Here is a 21603-nt window from a genome sequence, read left to right on the forward strand (position 1 = left end):
CTGTGAGTGGAGCAGGAGGAGGGCGTCACCGTGGGGAGGGAAGTTTAAAAGGAGGAGTGGAAAGCGATCTCTTTGTTTTTCCTCCCTCCTCAGATCGTTTTATTAATTTAGTGCACGATAGCTCTGATTTTTTTGGCTTCAGTTGATTTAATCTTTTCTTTTGGGGAAACGCTGGGTTGATTCAGAAGCTATAGCCACCTTTTTGTTACGTTTTACTGGAATGTCCAGCCTTTTTCTTTTGAAATAATGGCATTCTTGTTAATAAAACTCATTACAATTGGTTTCAACTTGTGGCGTCCATCTGTGTTCGGTCAGCCCGTAACACCCATGGGGCCTGTGCATGTTCCACGGAACACACATCTTGCTTTATCACGTTTTTTCCTGGTCAAAGTAAAAGATTACAAGGATGAAGATGATAGCGATGGACTCTCGCTAAAGGTGAGGAGGTTCGTCTGTTCCCACACCTGTACAAGCAATCACTCAACATACAGGGGCCAACTTCTAGTGATCAATCACTATTAGACGAATGGAATGAACTTAAAGGGACACTGTGTAGTATTTATGGGTTTATATAACCCAAAATCCACTTTTTTATACATATTATGTGCTCCTGCATTGTCTAGTCGCTGTATAATAGTTTTTGTTTCATTTTCGTAGTGTTTCAAAAAGTCATGTAAAATAACATGGTCGCGGGCCGCGGTTGCATAGCCACTGTTAGCAGTGAGACGCCATGTTTCTACCGGAGCCTGTAAGGACAAACTCGAGAGTACAAATCAAGCGTCTCTTTAATTGTAGCGGAAGTCCCGCCTCCACTCTCTCCGCTTCGTCTGCTACGGCAGCGGTAGCTCCGCCCTCTCCCTCACCTCACGAACCTCATCTGCTGACACGGAGAAAGACGACGAGGACGACATTTGACCAGCTGCGGATACCGTAGCGCTCAGGGAAGGGAGGGGGTGAGCAGAGCAGCAGGTCTTTGTTGTAAATTTCAGCCTCGACTCTAGATGGCACTATAAACTACTTACTTCACCTTTAAAAGTATGGGACAGTGGTTCTGCACATGCACGAGGAGAATTTGTTGTTGTTGCCGATGTTTTATGGAATTTGGCATGCATAATGTTCTTCTCTTTCCTTCTTCTTGACTGTACTGCGAGTAAATGTTGACGCAGCCTAACAGGTGCAACCAAACTGTCACTCCAGAACGAACCATGTACTACACCTACACAGTCATGAGATCCACGATGAACCTCATTTGAGAAGGTGGAGTCAATACTTGGTGCTTACGGATGTGCCAGGTGATGTGCTCCAGTGGCCAACAAAAGCAGACGAAACAAAACAAACCACTTTCTAAGGTAGAGCAACAAAGAGAGAGGGGGGGGAAACATGTTTGAGTGGATAAAGAATTATTGAGTAAGTGATTTGGCCACACCTTTGCAGCGACTCGGTTAGAACAGAGGTTTTCCCTGGGTTTCCCCCGGTTTCCTCCCAGAGACCAAAAAAGATTTGGTGATTAGGGCAAACTGGACACTCTAAACTGACCGTAGGTGTGAGAGTGGATGGTTGTTTGTCTGTTTGCGGCCCTGTGATGGACTGGCTCATGCGGAGGATAAAGCGCGGTAGAAGACGGATGGATGTTTTCATAACCCTCAGCTTAAAATTCTGACATTTCTACGGACCTTGAAGCACAGCACAAACAACGAGGATTTGTTTACTAATATCTGCACACAGCACACAGTGGTCCACTCCCATCACTGCTGTCTAAACATACCATAGTTGAAGGGTGTGGTGATCATTCCTTTTGCACAGAAAGAAAACGTACTCGCTGCCGTTTGTTATTGTTGTTGTTATCGTGATCCTGCAGGTACATTTTTTTTTTTAAATTTTGCACATGCGGTGGGAACTGAAACAAGGTTTTTTTTTCCGAACACCACAAGACGAAGAAGAAGAAGAAGCAGGTGACAGTATATGTACTGGTGTGTGTGCACTGCTGCGTGCTTTAACGCCACAAAAGGCCTCAAAGACCAGATCAGCAGCAGCGTGGTGAAGCTGTGTTTGCTGTTTCTCAGCAGACATCAGAGGGAGAGGAGCTTCTCAAAAAGAAGAAGAAGAAGAAGAAGAAGGGAAAAAAAAGAAGGTGTTTTCTTTGTCCATGAATTCACAGAAGACTCAGTAGTTTGACCTTCAGGTGCTTATTTACAGTGAGTTTGATCAGAAGGGTGGAGGACATGAATGCACCTTGATGTCTCGAGCAGGGGTTTAAGTTACTTTTGGCCGTTGTCATGTGAATTTGGCCGACAAAAAAAACATTGCTAAAGGTGAAAATGTCTGATGGAAAAAACAAATAACAAATAATTAAATCAATAATTAAAGGGGCAATAAGTAGTTTATAGTGCCATCTAGAGGAGAGGCTGAAATTTACAACAAAGACCTGCTGCTCTGCTCACCCCCTCCCTTCCCTGAGCGCTACGGTGTCCTCAGCCGGTCAAATGTCGTCCTCGTCGTCTTTCTCCGTGTCAGCAGATGAGGTTCGTGAGGCGAGGGAGAGGGCAGAGCTACCGCGGCCGTAGCAGACGTAGCGGAGAGAGAGGAGGCGGGACTTCCGCTACAAGTAAAGAGACGCTTGTTTTGTTCTCTCGCGTTTGTCCTTACAGGCTCCGGTAGAAACATGGCGTCTCGCTGCTAACAGTGGCTATGCAACCGCGGTCCGCGGTCATGTTATTTTACATGACTTTTTGAAACACTACGAAAATGAAACAAAAACTATTATACAGCGACTAGACAATGCAGGAGCACATAATATGTAGAAAAAAGTGGATTTTGGGTCATATAAACCCATAAATACTACATATTGTACCTTTAAGGGACCGTTCACATTTAGGCGACTATGCTTATTTATTTTTTTGTCGGAGAGGCATTCCGTCCACATGGAGACAGCGTTTTCAGGACATGAAACGCCTCCAAAATCTAAAAATTCTGGCATTGCGTTTCCGTGTAGACAGCGAATAAAATACTTTAGGAAATGATGATGTCGTATTCCCCAGCTCTCTCTTACCCTGTCATTCATTGTCTTGTATTTGGAGAATGTTTTACCAACTACTATCAATGAAAAGTCACTAAAGTCAGCCCTGAAAAGACGTTAGAACACGCCCTGTTTTTAAAGATTTCACCCATGCGGGTGAAAAAGATATCGACTATAAATGAATATAGTCAATATAGAAATAATGAAAATAAAGTTCACTTGAATAAACACAACAGGTCACTCAGGATGAAATGTCAACACTTATGCTTATCAGTGTAAATACTGTGGTGGTGGCAACAAATACATTAAAGATTGGGTGCCGTTTAGTGTCAAAGTAAACACTGCTCTCCTCTATTTTGACCGCACGCACGACAATATTATTATCTTACCGTTGTGCGACATGCCGACGTGAAGGCACTTCTGGAAGCGACAGTATTGGCACTTGTTGCGGGACTTCTTGTGAATGCGACAGTGAAGGTCGCAGTGATCGTACACCAACTTTAACCTGATTGTGCGTCTGAAGAAACCCTACGAGAACGACAAAAAAAACAACACAATCACTTATGGACAATGTCAGTGCAAACATTTATCATTTAATTTACCGAGTCTGCCCCCTTTTTTTAAAGAGTAAAGGAGAAATACACTACCGTTCAAAAGTTTGGGATCACTTAGAAATGTCCTTATTTTTTATAGGAAAAAGCACTTTTTTTCAATTAATACAACATTAAATGAATCAGAAATACACTCTACACATTGTTAATGTGGTAAACGACTATTCTAGCTGCAAACGTCTGGTTTTTAATGGAATATGTACATTATTATTATTATAGGTGTATAGAGGCCCATTTCCAGCAACCATCTCTCCAGTGTTCTAATGGTACATTGTGTTTGCTAATCGCGTTAAAAGGCTATTTATTATTATTTGAAATAAAAAACATTATTTCTAATCTTGTCAATGTCTTGAATAAAAGTGTGACTTTTAATGGAAAACACAAGAAAATTGAATCGTTGACGCGAAACCTTTGCGCCACAACAGTGCAGATGTACAGTATGTATTTATCTTTAATTCCAAATTTGTATTCCACTTCTTCTGTAGGGTTGAGAGACTGTCTGTGATGACAGTAAAATAAGGAAATAAACACACGATCACACATAATACAGAGACCGGACATAACAGAGGAAGTCTTTTAAGCATACACAGAAGTCTTATCAGTAAATATTCTATCACTGATCCAAGTTACATCCAATTATTTTTATTGAAGCATGACATTGTGTATTGTATATTAAGATTGTTTTCTAATCTGTGAGGAAGTGTCCGACACAGCGTCCAGAGGTGGATTCAAAGCAGATTATTATGGTGGATTTGCGCTTTTCAACCTTAGGACCAAAAGAGCCATAACACTTATCTCAGCTGTAGTCATACTCCTACACTCACGTGTTTGTCTAAGGTGACTAAGAAAAAAAAAAAAGATATGAATAGAAGAAGAAGAAGAAAAAATAAAAAAATAGTACTGGGATTGTATTCATGCTTTTTTTTAATTTTTTTTTAAAACCTCACAGGTGGCTGGAGGCTGGTGTGTTTGACATCTGCATTCCTACAATCCACACAGATGTCCCTATTTTAAATGTAGGGTTATTTAAAGCAGGAAAGGAGGAAGTTAAAGGGGGTCAAGACTCCACCTCAATAAAGAATGTTTTCTGTTTAGAAACAATTAAGCGTTTGCCTGCTTGGCTGACCCCCTCTTCTGGTGGAGTGTCCCCTGAGAGCGGAGCAGAACAATGACCACTGTGCTTTACCTTCGCTCAGCCTCCGTGGAGGTACAGTGCGATGTTCACAAAGAGGACAGAAAAACAGAAACCTTTGTACATTGTAATGGCCCCAACACAACAGACCCGACGGCGTTAAAGATTAGGTGATTTCACGCTATTCGCGGCCGCGGTGAGTGGGTGGGTGAATCGGTTTGGCCCGAGTTACACGATAAGTCATTTTATTTGTTGGACTTTTTTCCATCTAAAATGAAAAATAATGTCGACACCTTTATTTTAATGTTTTTTAATATCAGGTCTCTTAGAGCTAGGCGTATTTTATTTTACTGTCTGTGTGTTGTTTTGTGTTAAACACAGGATGCCAAGGCAAATTCATGTGTGTCTATGATGCATTTGGCCAAAAAAAAAGTGATTCTGATTTTAACAGCTGAGCATTTGAAATGAAAGGTAAATAATACTCTGTATTTTTTATTGCTAGTATAAACTAGTATAAATACTGTAAATCTTCATCATATTATTAATTCCCAGAGACTGGAACAGCACTCACAGATCGGATGGGGGAAATTTGTTTTATTTATTAAGGAATAAAATAATAATAATAAAAAACATGCCAACATTTCTATTGTGATTAATTTATCCAACATGTCTCTCTCAAAAATGGCTGCACCATTTTATCCATTTAAATAATTGTAAGTGTTACATAAATGGCTGTAAAACAGTCAGAAACATTGTTATAGTCTCTGCTCCTCTTATCACAGTTTATAGTGTGAAGTGGGTCGATTTACTCTTGTTGCTTTTAAATAAAATAAATAAATAAATAAAAAAAGAATGGGAAACACTGCAGTTAAAGACATTTTTGTTTGCATTTCAGTTCTTGTAAGATTTGTACCAAAATCTCCTCATAAAAAGGCTCTTAATTATTTAAAACATTCCAAAAATTTGTTCAGCTTTATACTCAGATGGTCAAATTATGTTTTTGCTGACAATGCCGGAAAACAGAAGACACGTAGTTGCTCTTATTACTAACCCAAAAAAAAAAGAAAGAAAGACGCATCGGTAGGACCGCTGCGGTTACCCCACGTCTTTAATCACAAAAAAACATATATAGCTACTCTTCTTATACAGACTCAATATTTCAAAGAAAATGGAAATATGTGTGAAACCCCCCCCCCCCCCCCCCACACACCCTCGCACCCACACACACCCCCACTCTCTTCTATTAGTTATTTATACTCTGTACGGATGGAGCGTTTAAGGGCTCGTCTGAACAAGCAACCAAAACCCGTATGTTGAGACCATGCGGGGTGGAAAGTGTGTATGAGGCTTGTGGTTGAAGTGACAGACATGAAAGGCATTAGTGTACACTTGTCTCCGTGCTTTATAGTTTCTTATTCCACCGACACGTTTCATTTCAGAGTGACACGCAGTGACAGAAAATGTAAAAGGCTGGCAGAGAAAACCCACTGTTACACCCGTTACCATTTCCTGACATGACTCAATAGGTGACGAGACGGTCAATTTGATTTTTTTTTTTTATTTTGAGAGGAGCGATCAATCAAAAAGACGCTAATCCTAACAAAGAATGGACACACTGACACGGTTAAGCCTTAAATTTTAAACGTCTGACGTCCGATCGGCTGGGCGTGATGTGCAATGTGATCCATTGGTTACTTTCCATTGAAAATCTGCTTCCTTGTTGTCTTTTGTGGCGTTAAAATTAAACATATTTTGGTTTTAAACTGTTGGTTGAACAAAAAAACTGTGAAATATCAACAAAATAATCTTATTTAGTGTAATCTAGTAGGGCTGCAGCTATCGAATAGTTTTGTAATCGCGTATTCGACCAATTCTTAATCGAGGACGCAAAACTATTATAAATATGCATATATATATTTTTTTTAATCCGAGTACTCAATTAATAATCGGTAGAATACTCGATTACAAAAATATTTGATAGCTGCAGCCCTAGTAAGCTACATTAAATCAGCTAACATCATTGTTTACGTTAGCATGCGCTGGAAGCGTTAGCAACTGGATTTTCTGCCTTTTACGGGCTGTTTCTCCGCCATCGCGCCAGCTGAAATCCGGACGTGTGGTGTGCGTCTGCTAAAACGGTCCATGTGGAACAATGATCCCTGCACTAAACGGGCCACGCGAGTACGAATTAAAATAACACTATAATAATAAGGCAGAATTTTTGTAATCGAGTTACTCAAATCACTCGAGTTATCATTGCAGCCCTATAATCTAGTCATGATACTCTACCGTTCAAAAGTTTGGGTTCACATAGAAATGTCCTTATTTTTTAAGGAAAAGCATTTTTTTTTAAATGAATATAACATTAAATGAATCAGAAATACACTCTATACATTGTTAATGTGGTAAACGACTATTCTAGCTGCAAACGTCTGGTTTTTAATGGAATATGTACATAGGTGTATAGAGGCCCATTTCCAGTGTTCTAATGGTACATTGTGTTTGCTAATGGCGTTAGAAGGCTATTGGATAATTAGAAAACCCTTGAAAACCCTTGTGCAATGATGTTAGCACAGCTGAAAACAGTTTTGCTGGTTCTAAAAATCACAATTTCTAATCTTGTCAATGTCTTGACTATATTTTCTATTCATTTTACAACTCTTTTGATGAATAAAAGTGTGACTTTTAATGGAAAACACCAAGTTTTTGAACAGTAATGTATCTATCTCTGAATTGGTCCGTGTGTCCTACCTTACAGCCCTCGCAGGCATGGACGCCGTAGTGAAACCCTGAGGCTTTGTCTCCACACACGCGGCACTCGATGTTTAGCGACGTCGCCGACGTGTCGTCTTGGAGCTTTGAGAAGACGGGACTGTCGGAGTATTGAGGCGGCGACTCGGGCTCCAGCTTGATCGAATCGGATACTAGAAAACGACCAAAGCAGAACACGTTTAGCCTCGTCTCTGCCACCTGAATTGTGTGTGTGCGTGGATGAACATCTCGGACTTACTGGGCGTGCTGGGCTCCGTCCTGTAGCTGTGCAGGTTGGTGTAGTCCATGTGCGTCAGGTGCTCGTCGCTCTGCGGCAGACTGGGGTCGTACGCCAAGCCGACGGAAGAGATGGAGGATACGAGCGGCGGAGACAGAGGGGAAGGGACGGCGGCGGAGGAGATGGAGGTGTAGTCCAACGTGGACAAATGCTTCATGTCGAGCGAGTGGGAGCTGTCTTCCAGCTCAGAGAGGTCCACGGCGTTCAGACTGAATCCCACAGGCCAGGCTAGGAGCTGCTGGGTGTCCACCATGTCTGCTGTGGTAGAGAGAGAGAGAGAGAGAGATGAAGCAGTGATGAGTTTTGCTGGAGCCATTATCGTATGTTGACTCTCTGTGGCCTCGTTCAAAAAGAAAACAAGAACTAAAAGAGAGGAGGGGAGGAAGAGGAAAAAGTTGCACTGACGGAGAAAGAAAGGGAGGATGAGATAAAAAAAAATTCAAACAGGAAGGGAGACAGAACGATGACAATGAAAATTGTACACGAAGAAACCCACATGCTGTACATGATGTTAATGATTGGACATAAACAAAGCAAAAAACACAGCACACCCTCCCACACACAACCCGCAGCAAAGATTAATCCCAGTGTCGGCGCTCGTTTATCGTTCTCAAGTTTGTCGGTTATCGAGTAAACAGAGAGGCAGACTGTGCCGCGGGGAGTACAAGGCGAACTCTTGCACATCTTTTCTCTGCTCAAAACACCACGTCTGCCTTTGCTGCTGTTTGGGCGGCTCGCTGCGTTATTGCCCAAGCAAAGGACACAGAAATCACAACTGTGTCAACCTCAGTCTGTCTGAGGCCAAGGATGCAGGAGTGTTGGGAGTAGAACGCGCTGTATGTTCTTCTGCATGTCACGACGATTTGGCACAAAAACGTATTTTCAATTCAAGACTAAATAACTATTTAAAGCCGATATAGACGGCTTTTTAGCTTTTAAAATTGGCAGCATTCATGTTCATTGTTTTTCCAATACCGAATTTCTCTATGGCCGATGCCAACCTTCAGAAATCAGTGCAGGTAATGGAAACGGTCATGAGTTTGTTGAATAAATAAAGGAATATACGTTTTGGTGACATAGCAGCATTTATGAAGGATGTGAGAACAGAAATGTACAATGTGAAATAATAAATCAACCAATCCAGATTATTAAAAAACTGCTAATTTGCCACTGGATAAGATTTTCTATTTTTATAATTATGCATTTATTGAATTAAGCTAAAAAGAAATGTACTGTTTTATATCCAAAACAGAGCAGGCAATTATGTTTACTCTGTATAAAAGTTAAAGTAACTGTGTCTTTACTGGCAATCTTGCTATAGCTGAATCTTTATGACACAGGTAGAAAATGACTGAACCTACGATGCATTCATTCCTCTCCCTGTACTCGACGAGACATCTTTTCACTTTAGTTAGTTTCTCTCTTCTCTCATAGTGAAGATTTCTAATAATCTTGACAGAAAGGTGACATATGTATACGGGGACTGTGATGATTAGTATCCGTGACTCAAACTTGTGTGAATATAGTTCCTGAGTATCTATAACAACAGCACCGTCTATATATGAGGTTTAATAAAATTAAGTGGTGAAGTAGGTCAGCCTCACCAAAACGCCAAAGAAAAATAGATTTAAATTCACTGAGTTTTTTTTTGTCAGAGCACTTTGTGAACCTCATCTTCAACAGTGTTATCTTATAATAAATACATAGGCAATGTTTGATGTCCTAGAACACAACATTCTTAGGGTATTCAGGTCTGTGCAAATAAATAAAAGACACCGTGATCCGATTTTGTCTTTCCAATATCTAACTGACACGGTCAGGCATTAGAAGAGAGAGAAGTCAGCTGAGATGGTCCAGAGTCCAGTCATCAGAGGTTACTCCAGTCCACACAAATCTATGTCATCACGGGTAAATGTGTACAAGGCTTTGGGGGTTAAAATTGGTAGAATGTTGGTTTTTTTTTTCAATGTTTATATAATTTTCAGAGAGCAGATCTTATATTTTATTATTGTGAGCAATTGGCATTAAAATACTTTAACAAAGAATGCTTTTGTCAGTGTTATTCCAGCTTAAAATATCTGTGTTTTCTGCTACACATGATCGGCATGACGGGCGTGTCTGTGGCACAGGGCCAGATTTGCTACTTATGTTCCATTTAAATTTGTTTGAAGATATTTTTCATGCAACATCTGAAGCCGATCTACGAGTCGACTGCACATATATCGTTTACTTTCCCACATTTGTGTAATTCCTCTGAGCCTAATTTCAACTCTAGAGAAGAAAAAAGACCAGAGAAACAACAGTATATAAATAATCAATAGAGTCAAACTACACGCCACGGCCTGACAAACAACCTTTTGTATTATAGCCAGCGCTGAATCTCGAAATAAACGTCCTCTAATTAACCTTGGAGTTCTGACTTTGGAAAAAAAAAAGTGCCACAAAGAATGTGATAAATTATGCAACAGGGCAAAACTAAAATTAACAACACGGAGATGGCACAGTCACACAGGTATAAAAATGGCTTGAAATGGCTCCAAATACCCGACACAACATCCCTGTGGAGAAAAACATCCTCCTTTCTCAGCTACTTATTGTTTCCTTTTACTTGTTTGGCATATCCACTTAAATGTGTGTGTGTGTGTGTGTGTGCACATGTATGTGTGTGTTCTTCCACTGCCTTGGATGCGTTGCAGGGGGAAAAAACGCAGGCTATTAATAACCAGTGAAACCTGACTATTCTTTCATTTGTGGGCCGGTTGCCAGGTTGAATCTGAACCTAAAACGGGCACAACAGCGCTGGAAGTGACTTTGTATTGTCCTGGTTGGCATCAAATCAAATAGGGACAGAAATCTAGTGGGGGGGGGGGGGGCGGGTGGGAGAGAGAGAGAGAGATACTGAGGGAGATAAAGTGAGAGTGGTGACAGTGAGTGGAGCGACTCCTCGAACCACTTCAGGAAATCCAACTGCACTCCAGAGGGTTTAAGAAAAAGCCATTATCTTAGGAAATCCACGCTCTGGAAAAAGTTACTGCAGCAGCAGCAGCAGGCAGTTACACAAACATGCTCCGATAATGTCGTCATCAAAGGTGAAACAAGTTTTCTCCTCACGGAAACACCGTCGTACCAGCATGTTCCGATCTGCGTTTAGTGTCAGACACAAAAGATGACAAATGAGTACAAGCAGCCGTGTATTGTGTGTGTGTGTGTGTGTGTGTGTCAGTTTAGCCGGTGTCTCCTGATACTGCTCAGATTTCCACATGTCAGAACTGGTCCTCCAGGTAAGAGCAGCACAGTGCGTAGGAGTTTCTCTTTCTGTCAGCTCGCGCTCGGCGATGATGACGACATCCTACCAGAACAACCACACCGACCAGCAGACCGGCAGGTCTGGCAACTTAACGTAAACAAAACGACACACACCAGACAGGTGAGGCACGAGTGAAAGGTCGGCGGGGTCACGCACTTACACCGAGTTATACGTTACGAAGTGAAATGAAAAGTGATCTATAAAAAAAAAAAGTCAGACGCTGTTCTCAGCACTTCTACACGAGGTCAAAGAAAGACGTGATGTGAAATCACTTCTTCGTTCGGGGACGCGGTTGCAAAACGAATGCAATTTTTTTTTTTTTTTAACAGTCGTATTTCCTCACAACTGAAATGATTCAACGTGGACAGCAGCAAAGGCTGTGGGGGATCGGGTTTCTGCACACAATCTGGCTGAAGTCCCTTTTTTTGGGGGGGGTTGCAGCTGTGAATGTAGAGTTTAATTTAAAGGAAACAAGCTTTTTTTGGTACAGGCTGTATGTACAAAAATGCACAACGACACAAATGATCACAACAAACAACACACACTCGCTCACTCACACACTACATGCACGAATAAGGATAGGACACGTGTGAACACAGTAGCTGCTCTGGTGCATTTAGTAATGTGGGAGACAAAAGAAACCAGTCCTGCCGCATTCAAAAGTTTAAGTACACTTATCTTTTCTGCCTGAATGAAAAGTGTCCTCGTCTCTGAGGGGAACTAGAACAACTATGAAGAGAAAGCACTGCTGGAAATGTTTGTTTGATATTTCATTTTTTTCCCACTGGATATAATAAAAAAGTTGGGTTTGGTGATGCTTTTAATGGCGTATGGTTTTCACACAAAGTCTGTAAAGTTCTGCAGTAAATCACACAAAAATAAGTATGACAAATAATAATAATTCATTGTTAAATCAATTTATGAAGTAACAGTGAAAACACTGTGCAATAATCCATCCAATATATCTTAATCTGTTCTATCTATATGTGTATATTTTGTGCCTAAGAGTTTACTGTTTATTTTCTTTTCTTTTATATATTGCTGGAAATCTAATTTCCCTGAGGGAGTCATCCCAAGGGATCAATAAAGTCTAAGTATAAGTCTAAGTATTATTAGACAAACTATTTTCACAATTGAATAAGCTTTTGAGTGAAATGTGTTAAATATGAATATTGTCCGTTTTCTTTGCTCATTGCTCTGCGGAAGAAAGAAGACTTCATTTTTATTTTTATTTAACCTTTATTTTTCTGACATTAGTTAATTAGTAAATAATAAAAAATTATCATGAGGTGACACCCCATTTAAACCATAACACGTTTTCCTGCTCTTGTCTTGTTGACATTGTGAAGAATATAAGTATATGGACATGTATATGTACATGTACACTACCGCTCAAAAGTTTCAGGTCACTTAGAAATGTCCTTATTTTTTTCAATGAATATAACATTAAATGAATCAGAAATACACTCTATACATTGTTAATGTGGTAAACGACTATTCTAGCTGCAAATGTCTGGTTTTTAATGGAATATGTACATAGGTGTATAGAGGCCCATTTACAGTGTTCTAATGGTACATTGTGTTTGCTAATGGCGTTAGAAGACTATTGGATGATTAGAAAACCCTTGAAAACCCTTGTGCAATGATGTTAGCACAGCTGAAAACAGTTTTGCTGGTTCTTTGACGAAAGGGCAACATTATTATTTTGAATAAAAATCATTATTTATTTCATTTTGCAACTCTTTTTGTGAATAAAAGTGTGACTTTTTAATGGAAAACACAAACAAATTGTATAGGTGAGCCCAAATCTTTGAACGGCAGTGTATAATATGGCACAATCTCTCATTCTCTCTCACACACACACAAACTAAGAGAGAAAGCGACATAGAGATAGAGCTGGTGCTCTGAGTTCAGTGACTTCCTGACCTTGTCATGAAGGCAACATGTGGTTCAGCGTCGGTGACTAAAAACAAAGATGTGCCCGCCTGCATGTCTGCCTCACTTTCTTTGAAATAGATGAAGCATACTCAAAGAGTGAACATCTATTCTGGTTAGTCCTATATCAGGTCAACTTTGGGACACTGATTTTTTTTTTTTTTTTTTTTATGAAATGAGCTAAAGAGCTGCTGGGGGCTTTAAAAAAAAAAAAAAAAAAAGTTGCATGCGGTGTAGAAAAGCTGCCATCCTGTTTGACTCCTCAGGAAGCTGCAGACACTTTGCTTGATCTTTGTTAGTGTGAAGCCACTGCAGGGCAGGACACCCGTACCAGCCGTCTCTCTTTCTGAACCTAAATAATGAAGCAGTCGTGGAAAAAACCTGGTGCAGTGTCAGCCAGAGGTCTGGACTCTTATTCTCGACAGAGAGCGAGAGTCTGCCGCTCACGTCTTTAAACCCACTTTTTCCTGGTTGGTACTGAGTTTACTCACGAAAACTTCAAAGCAAAGCGTGAGGTTACAAACCACCATTTCCATCCGCGTGGCGCGGCTTGAAGTAAAAAACTGAACCCAGATCTGTGTGTGATTTCGTTTGTTTGATTCTTTTCTTCTACGTTTCGTCAAAAGCTAGGAAAGAAAGCTGATAAGCATCAGGTCGACCCGAGGTCAGAGTGACGTGGAGGTGCGGAATAAAAAATGTGCTCAACAACACAGCACATTTGTGGATTTTCATATTCAGCTGAGAACGTCTGTAATCAGTGAAGCAGATTTTCCTCCTCGGTGGACAATAAAGATTTATTATATTCTATTCCATCCTAAAGTATCAATGACACTCCTTAATATGGGACAGTACCAGACGTCACATGTACCATCATATCATATAAAAACTGAGAAAAGTACTTTAAAGCGGAACTAGACCGGAAGTTCCTATTCTCGCTGTTTTTTTGGTGTGTATCTGCGTCATTACCTTGTTTATGAAGCCCTGACGGTTCGAAACAAACAGTTCAGCCACTGCTGAGAACGTTGTGTTTTATTGTAATCTCGGGGCTCAACGAGATCACTGAAAATCCCGTTATAGTTACGTAAGCAGCGGTTCTCCTGAACAACCGATCGTCCTGCTCCGGGCGGTAGTCCGGGCTCATCCGGTTACGTACATTGAACCGCAGAAGAAGAATAACGTCCGTTGTGGAGGTGTTTCACGAGCAACAGTGTCTTCTGACTCTGGGTCTGACTCCGGTTTAAAGTCATAAAAGGGACTGCGGCGGGGAGTCGTGACGAAGCTATTTTTAAACACTGTTAAAACAATGTTTTGATAATGAGGAGCAGTGCATCCGCCGTTCCAGAGGGGGGCGCTGCGCTTCTGAGAACGGATGTGCTGGATAGTACTGGCCAATCACAAGACTCTGGTCTTTTGGGGGTGAAAGTTCACTCTGAAATCTCGCAGCAGAAAAACACCGTCAGAAAAGAGGATTTCTATCGGCTAGTTTACAGAAACTAGGAGGTTTTTGACCATAAAAACAAGTTAATATGTGTAAGTAGACCTCCATAACTAACATTTATGTGCAACAGGACCACTCTATGTGACCTTTAAACTATAGTTGTTTTTTTGGAGTTGGTGCAACCAAATACCACACTACAAAACCCAAGCAAGCTTATGTTGTGATAAACAGTTAAACAGTCAAATTTGACTGACTGAGCTGCAGTATATCTCGCACTGATGAGCCCCAATGTCTGCTCTTCATTGGCTAATAGGAAATCTCCTCAGACACCATGATGATACACAAACAAATCTCATCGCCGCTACCTGAAAACCTTTATTTAGACATTTTAGGACGCTGCATTGACCTGGAAATGAGGTTCTGCCTCTTTAGGACCAGATGTTGGTCTCCATAAGGACTAACTACCAGAGCTGAAGGTCAATATTCTGCTACAGATGAGGTAACGGAGACGAGTCGAGTGCAGCTATTCTTATTGGAGAACCAAAACCATTACCACACCCACAACCATAACCATAACCATAACCATCTGATGCCTTGTGACAACACAACAAGTGGGTGTTAATAGCAGAATAGATCCTGAAGAGCTGCTAAAAACAAACACACACACATTGACAGAAAGTGTGGGCTCACCCCGTTTCTCCAGTTCAGTTCAGAGAGTGCTGGTCTGAGTTCACTGACCAAACCAAGTGACAGTGACAGTGACAGGAGAAGTGACTGGTGTGTGTTTGTGTGTGTGTGTGTGTGTGTGTGTGTGTGTGTGTGTGTGTGTGTGTGTGTGTGTGTGTGTGTGTGTGTGTGTGTGTGTGTGTGTGTGTGTGTGTGTGTGTGTGTGTAGAGTCATGCTTTTCCTCAGGAAGTGATGACCGATAGAAAGAGAACTACACACATTTTCTCCCTCGAACAGACTCTGGACTCAGCAGAAGTTCAAACAGCTAACTATCATGTGCTCTCTCTCTGTGTGTGTGTGTGTGTGTGTGTGTGTGTGTGTGTGTGTGTGTGTGTGTGCATGCCATGTTTCATTCCCAATTTCTCCCCATGCGTCCATGTCTCTGCATGATTGTATAACGTATAACTGTATATGTGGCCGATTCATACAGTATATGACAATTCTGGTTGCATGTGTGTGTGTGTGTGTCAGGATGTGTGTGTGTGTGTCCTTACGTGGGCTTGTGTGTGTGAGCGTATGTGTGCGAGGTGGTAGACATCATTTGCAGATGATTTCCTGTTTCTTCACTCTGACAGGCGACCTCATCATGCCTCTCTGGTTGCACTTCTCCCCCTCAGCTCAGTCACTCAGTGTGTGACAGCAGTGACACACTTACTTCTGCTACCTCATGTCATACCAGCACAACACAGGCGCTTCATTTATAAAATATATATATGAATAAACGACTCATCATTTCTTTGCTCCGTACAACAAAGAAATCATTTAAAGTAAGTGAATCATTTTGGGACAAAACGACACGATCGTGAACATCATCATTTCCAGGGTTTGACAGACATTTTCTGACGCTTTATGGACCAAACAATTACCGAAGAGTGAATCAGACACGAAGAGAGAGACGAGTGAGGCAGACTTAACAATACGCAGACACAGAGGCTCGGCTATCTCGGCCACCGTCAATCATTCACTCCTAATCATGTTGTTTTGACAGAAACGGGGTCAAGTTGGGACAGATAGGGTTAAGAGATGTCAGATAGGCTTGGCACAACTCCCATACTACAATCAGTGCACAGGGAATTATAACTGATCTCTTTACCTTCTTCTTCCAGCAGGAAAAATAATATTTATATATATAAAAACAACAGCACACAGAGTGTGTACCTGCTAATTAGTAATTTACTCATTTGCATTGACGCTGATCTACTAACAGGGCGCAATGAGGATTGCGTCTCTCATACAGGCAAAATAGCACTCGTAATCCATTTAGCGGTCTTGCCTTAAAGCAGAACTAGACCGGAAGTTCCTATTATCGCAGTTTTTTTGGTGTGTATCTGCGTCATTACCTTGTTTATGAAGCCCTGACAGTTCGAAACAAACAGTTCAGCCATTGCTGAGAACGTTGTGTTTTATTGTAATCTCGGGGCTCAACGAGATCACTGAAAATCCCGTAATAGTTACGTAAGCAGCGGTTCTCCTGAACAACCGATCGTCCTGCTCCGGGCACATCCTGTTACGTACATTGAACCGCAGAAGAAGAATAACGTCCGTTGTGGAGGTGTTTCACGAGCAACAGTGTCTTCTGACTCTGGGTCTGACTCTGGGTCTGACTCCGGTTTAAAGTCATAAAGGGACTGTGGTGGGGAGTCGTGAAGAAGCTATTTTTAAACACTGTTAAAACAATGTTTTGATAATGAGGAGCAGTGCATCCACCATTCCAGAGGGGGGCGCTGTGCTTCTGAGAACGGATGTGCTGGATAGTACTGGCCAATCACAAGACTCTGTCTTCTGGGGGTGAAAGTTCACTCTGAAATCTCGCAGCAGAAAAACACCGTCAGAAAAGACGATTTCAATCGGCTCGTTTACAGCAACTAGGAGGTTTTTGACCATAAAAACAAGTTAATATATGTAAGTAGACCTCCATAACTAACATAATATGTTTATTGTAATTAATGAATATGCAATGTGGGGCGTTTACATGCAATTTTGTGTGTGCGCTGGGAGGAGAAAATGTAAATATAAATATAATTTTAGCACGGGCAAAGTGATTTATGAAACCTGAAACTAATCGCGGTGCTTATTTTTGAGTCTATAATTAGCACGTTTGAACGGCAGGTCTTAACCGGCACAGCCGTGTGCACAAATGGCTGCGGTCACGCACATACTTCTGCACCCTTGCTGAAGCATAATCCTCTGAGAAATCCATAAACAAAAATACTTTATGTAAATCAGGAAATTATGCTTTTCCAGAGCATGTTCAACTACGCGTTCACAGATGACGCACATTCATTTAATTTCAAATTAAATTTTGCGCTTCCGTTGAGTCTGCTCTTTCTCCATGTTGACAAACCTTGACTAGCACAAAATCCTCATTTAAAGGTACAATATGTAGTATTTATGGGTTTATATAACCCAAAATCCACTTTTTTATACATATTATGTGCTCCTGCATTGTCTAGTCGCTGTATAATAGTTTTTGTTTCATTTTCGTAGTGTTTCAAAAAGTCATGTAAAATAACATGGTCGCAGGCCGCTGTTGCATAGCCACTGTTAGCAGAGAGACGCCATGTTTCTACCGGAGCCTGTAAGGACAAACGCGAGAGAACAAAACAAGCGTCTCTTTACTTGTAGCGGAAGTCCCGCCTCCTCTCTCTCCACTTCGTCTGCTACGGCCGCGGTAGCTCCGCCCTCTCCCTCACCTCACGAACCTCATCTGCTGACACGGAGAAAGATGACGAGGACGACATTTGACCAGCTGCGGATACCGTAGCGCTCAGGGAAGGGAGGGGGTGAGCAGAGCAGCAGGTCTTTGTTGTAAATTTCAGCCTCTCCTCTAGATGGCACTATAAACTACTTATTTCCCCTTTAAACAGGGTGGTCTTAATCACTTCTGCACCTGTAGTCAATTGCGGTGGCAATCTAAGTAGGTCACCTGCAAAACGCAAACCACCAGCGGGCGCAAACTTTAAGCTTGCGCATGCAATTTAGCGTTCTCTATTTGGGGATTTTAGTAAATCAAGCCATTTGTGTGGTGGTGGAGATTAAAATGGTATAATTGCAAAATAAAAGGGTCCAGAACAGTTTTAGGGGAGAAGGTAAATTGCATCATCTCCAAGGCCATGCAATCGTTTCTCAAAAGCTTTTGCACCCAAGACAGATCTACCGCAGCGTATCGACACTGAAACACTGCATCTGAAGAAACCTAAAAACTGTGAAAATGACTCATAAGTGCAATTGTTTTTTGTTTTGTTTTTCCACAACAAGCATTTTCACGTTTGCTGCACGAGCAGCACACACACACACACAGACGACTCTACGAATATGACTCTCTTACTAAGAAAGCACCAAGCGAGCTGTGATCTGTGCGTGTTCATGCACAAACACATGCAGACAGACACTGTGTCTGTTGGATGATTCTCGTTTTGTCTACTAACAAGGGTCTGTATCGTGTTTTTTAAATACTGAGAACCAGCTAAACCTGAAACTTATGAGGACTGGGCATGGAGTTCCCACCATTTTGGCTAGTAAATAGCGGGTAATAATAATAATAATAATCATAGGTTATATTCAGGGAATACATCAACAGTTATGTAAACAACATTTCCCTTTATTTTTTGCCAAGAGCTAGATAAGAAAATCAAAGACAAGAGATAAAAGCAGGAAGTGGGAAAAAGTTTTCCTCAATGTGTCCAAACATTTAAGAAACACACCTACCAGCAAATCTACTATCTATATAATTTGTTTATTTATTTAACAGAAGTATACATGTTAAAGCTATCAACGCTGGTTTATCAGTAGCTTGACTAAGTAACAAGTTGGCAATGGTGGAAGCACTGATTGATCCGTGCATTTAAAGGGCAGTTTCACCCACTTTTTCCCCACTCGGTCAAATAAAGAATCAACTTGAAATCATTATGATGCTGCTGTAATGATGATGCTTTGGGTAATTTGACCAAAATGTATCATTTTCAGATAATTTATTCATAAAACTTGACAGAAACACAGTAAAGAGAGCAGTGTAGGGCTTTTGTTTTCTTTAAAAAGGAAACGACTTTGACCATGACTTTTTGTCAATTTTATTTATTTATTTCAATCCAAACTTCCTCTGTTGTTGAGGGAATGAGACATGCGTCTCAGATCCACTGTCGGATCATCAAATAACACATTTATCTCTGGAAATTAGTAAAAAAAAAAAATGTACTAGTTTTATTGGGTGAAGTATTTCTTACCTGTTCAACTGTTTTCTGACAAAACTGTTAATTCTGGTGGTCTTGGACACACTCCATCATTATGACTAATGACTAATAACATTCAGAACTTGCACACAATGCTGCAAATTAAGACACACAAGACACACACTGCTAATCTACAATGCTTTTTAAGCCATTCTAATTTAAACCTTTGACTTGGCTCTGGTGGTCCAATAGAACCACTGCACATAAAATCGTAGACAAGTTGGACAAGGGCAGAGCCTGGAATCAGCAACAGAGACATGTCAGACGTGTGTCCACGGTTTAGCCGGCCCATATTACAAAAAAGTAACTTGGCAACACCTGTGATAGACTGTTTTCTTTGGCTGACCACATTGTGCAGAAGAAGAGGTCACCTCTGTCTGCTCAAAATGTCAACATGCACGATCGTCTGCCCGAGCAACAAGTCAACGGAGTTCACACCCGTTACGAGTCAAATTATTCAGCGTAGACTCGTAAACGTGGAGACGTTAGACGTGTTTGTTTCATTCGCTCGTTCATATTTTGTGACAGTTCTTTTTGTGATGATCTGTTATTTAAAAACTGCAGCTGTAGATTAAGCTACAATTAAGTAAATAGTAATAACTAGTCAGTGTCAAGTAAATACTCACCAATAATAAGTTTGTTTATGATTGACACACACACACACACACACGTGGAAGTTCACCACTGTCAGAATCATAATGTGATTGGATCAGTGAGTGAGTGAGTGAACTGTGCTGACCTGCTGATACGCAACTCTTTTCATGCAAACAAAAGGCACATATTTAAGGACACACACACAAACACACACACACCAGTCACGCCACATCTATTTGCACAAACAAGGCCATGTAAGTGCACCACATGCCCATGAAGACTTGTTATTAAACTGACGGATAATGGTCAAGGCTACGCAAACAACAAGGTCAACTTCAGATGCACGAGGACGCGCTTCATTGAGCCGCACCGTGTACTGTATGTATACATCCATGTTGACACTATTGACGCTGCTCTCTGGGAATCTGCCGTTACACAATAACCTAAGGACGTGAACTTTCTCCAAGTCCTTTAAATAGTCACGAGTTGATGAGTCCCAGGAGCCCCAAAAGATTACTTGCTGGATAAAGGGATGGACCAGTGCTTTCGAAACATACACACACACATGTTGGCGCAGCAATCGTGGTGAGGACACTCGCCCCTTAAAGGGACACTATGTAGTATTTATGGGTTTATATAACCCAAAATCCACTTTTTTATACATATAATGTGCTCCTGCATTGTCTAGTCGCTGTATAATAGTTTTTGTTTCATTTTCGTAGTGTTTCAAAAAGTCATGTACAATAACACGGTCGCGGACCGCGGTTGCATAGCCACTGTTAGCAGAGAGACGCCATGTTTCTACCGGAGCCTGTAAGGACAAACGCGAGAGAACAAATCAAGCGTCTCTTTACTTGTAGCGGAAGTCCCGCATCCACTCTCTCCGCCTCGTCTGCTACGGCCGCGTTAGCTCCGCCCTCTCCCTCGCCTCACGAACCTCATCTGCTGACACGGAGAAAGACGACGAGGACGACATTTGACCGGCTGCGGATACCGTAGCGATCAGGGAAGGGAGGGGGTGAGCAGAGCAGCAGGTCTTTGTTGTAAATTTCAGCCTCTCCTCTAGATGACACTATAAACTACTTACTTCAGCTTTAACTTTACCGTAGCCACTACAAGTAAACTAAACACCTAAACCTAATTCTAACCCCTGACCCCAAAAACAAAACGTTTCAACCCTCAAAAAGCCTTTTTTTTACGGGGTGAGAGAACGCGAGGACCAGACAAAATGTCCTCGTGTTCCCTATAGTTTACATTTTTTGTCCTAACAAAGACACCCATACAAGAACACACACACACACACACACACACACACACAAAAATGTATGTATGTACGAGAACACGTGCACAGCGTAAACAAAGCACAGTCGGGGACACTCCTTCCATTTATGACGAGAACAAAGTCAAAATCAATTTATCTCTGTCACTTTACACAAACTGTCACTCACACACACACACACACACATACACACACACACACACACACAGAGCTCACTGTGAGGGTAAGGAAGAAAGGAGATGGAGGGAGGGGGGGGGGGAAGAGAAGGACTTGACAATAGGTAGTA

General features: G+C 41.3%; 1 protein-coding gene across 1 annotated transcript in view; it reads right to left on the reverse strand.

The window, feature by feature from the left end:
* The window catches only part of pparg (peroxisome proliferator-activated receptor gamma), a gene marked incomplete at both ends in the record, with an annotated part of 37353 nt that overhangs the window by 8222 nt on the left and 7528 nt on the right, over positions 1 to 21603 (reverse strand). The window contains 3 exons of the mRNA XM_083892712.1: positions 3406 to 3544; positions 7511 to 7683; positions 7770 to 8066. Coding sequence (XP_083748838.1) covers positions 3406 to 3544; positions 7511 to 7683; positions 7770 to 8066 — 609 coding nt within the window. The remainder of the gene's footprint in view (positions 1 to 3405; positions 3545 to 7510; positions 7684 to 7769; positions 8067 to 21603) is intronic.

This window comes from Microchirus variegatus, assembly GCF_963457635.1.
Source record: "Microchirus variegatus genome assembly, chromosome: 7".
Lineage (NCBI taxonomy): Eukaryota > Metazoa > Chordata > Actinopteri > Pleuronectiformes > Soleidae > Microchirus > Microchirus variegatus.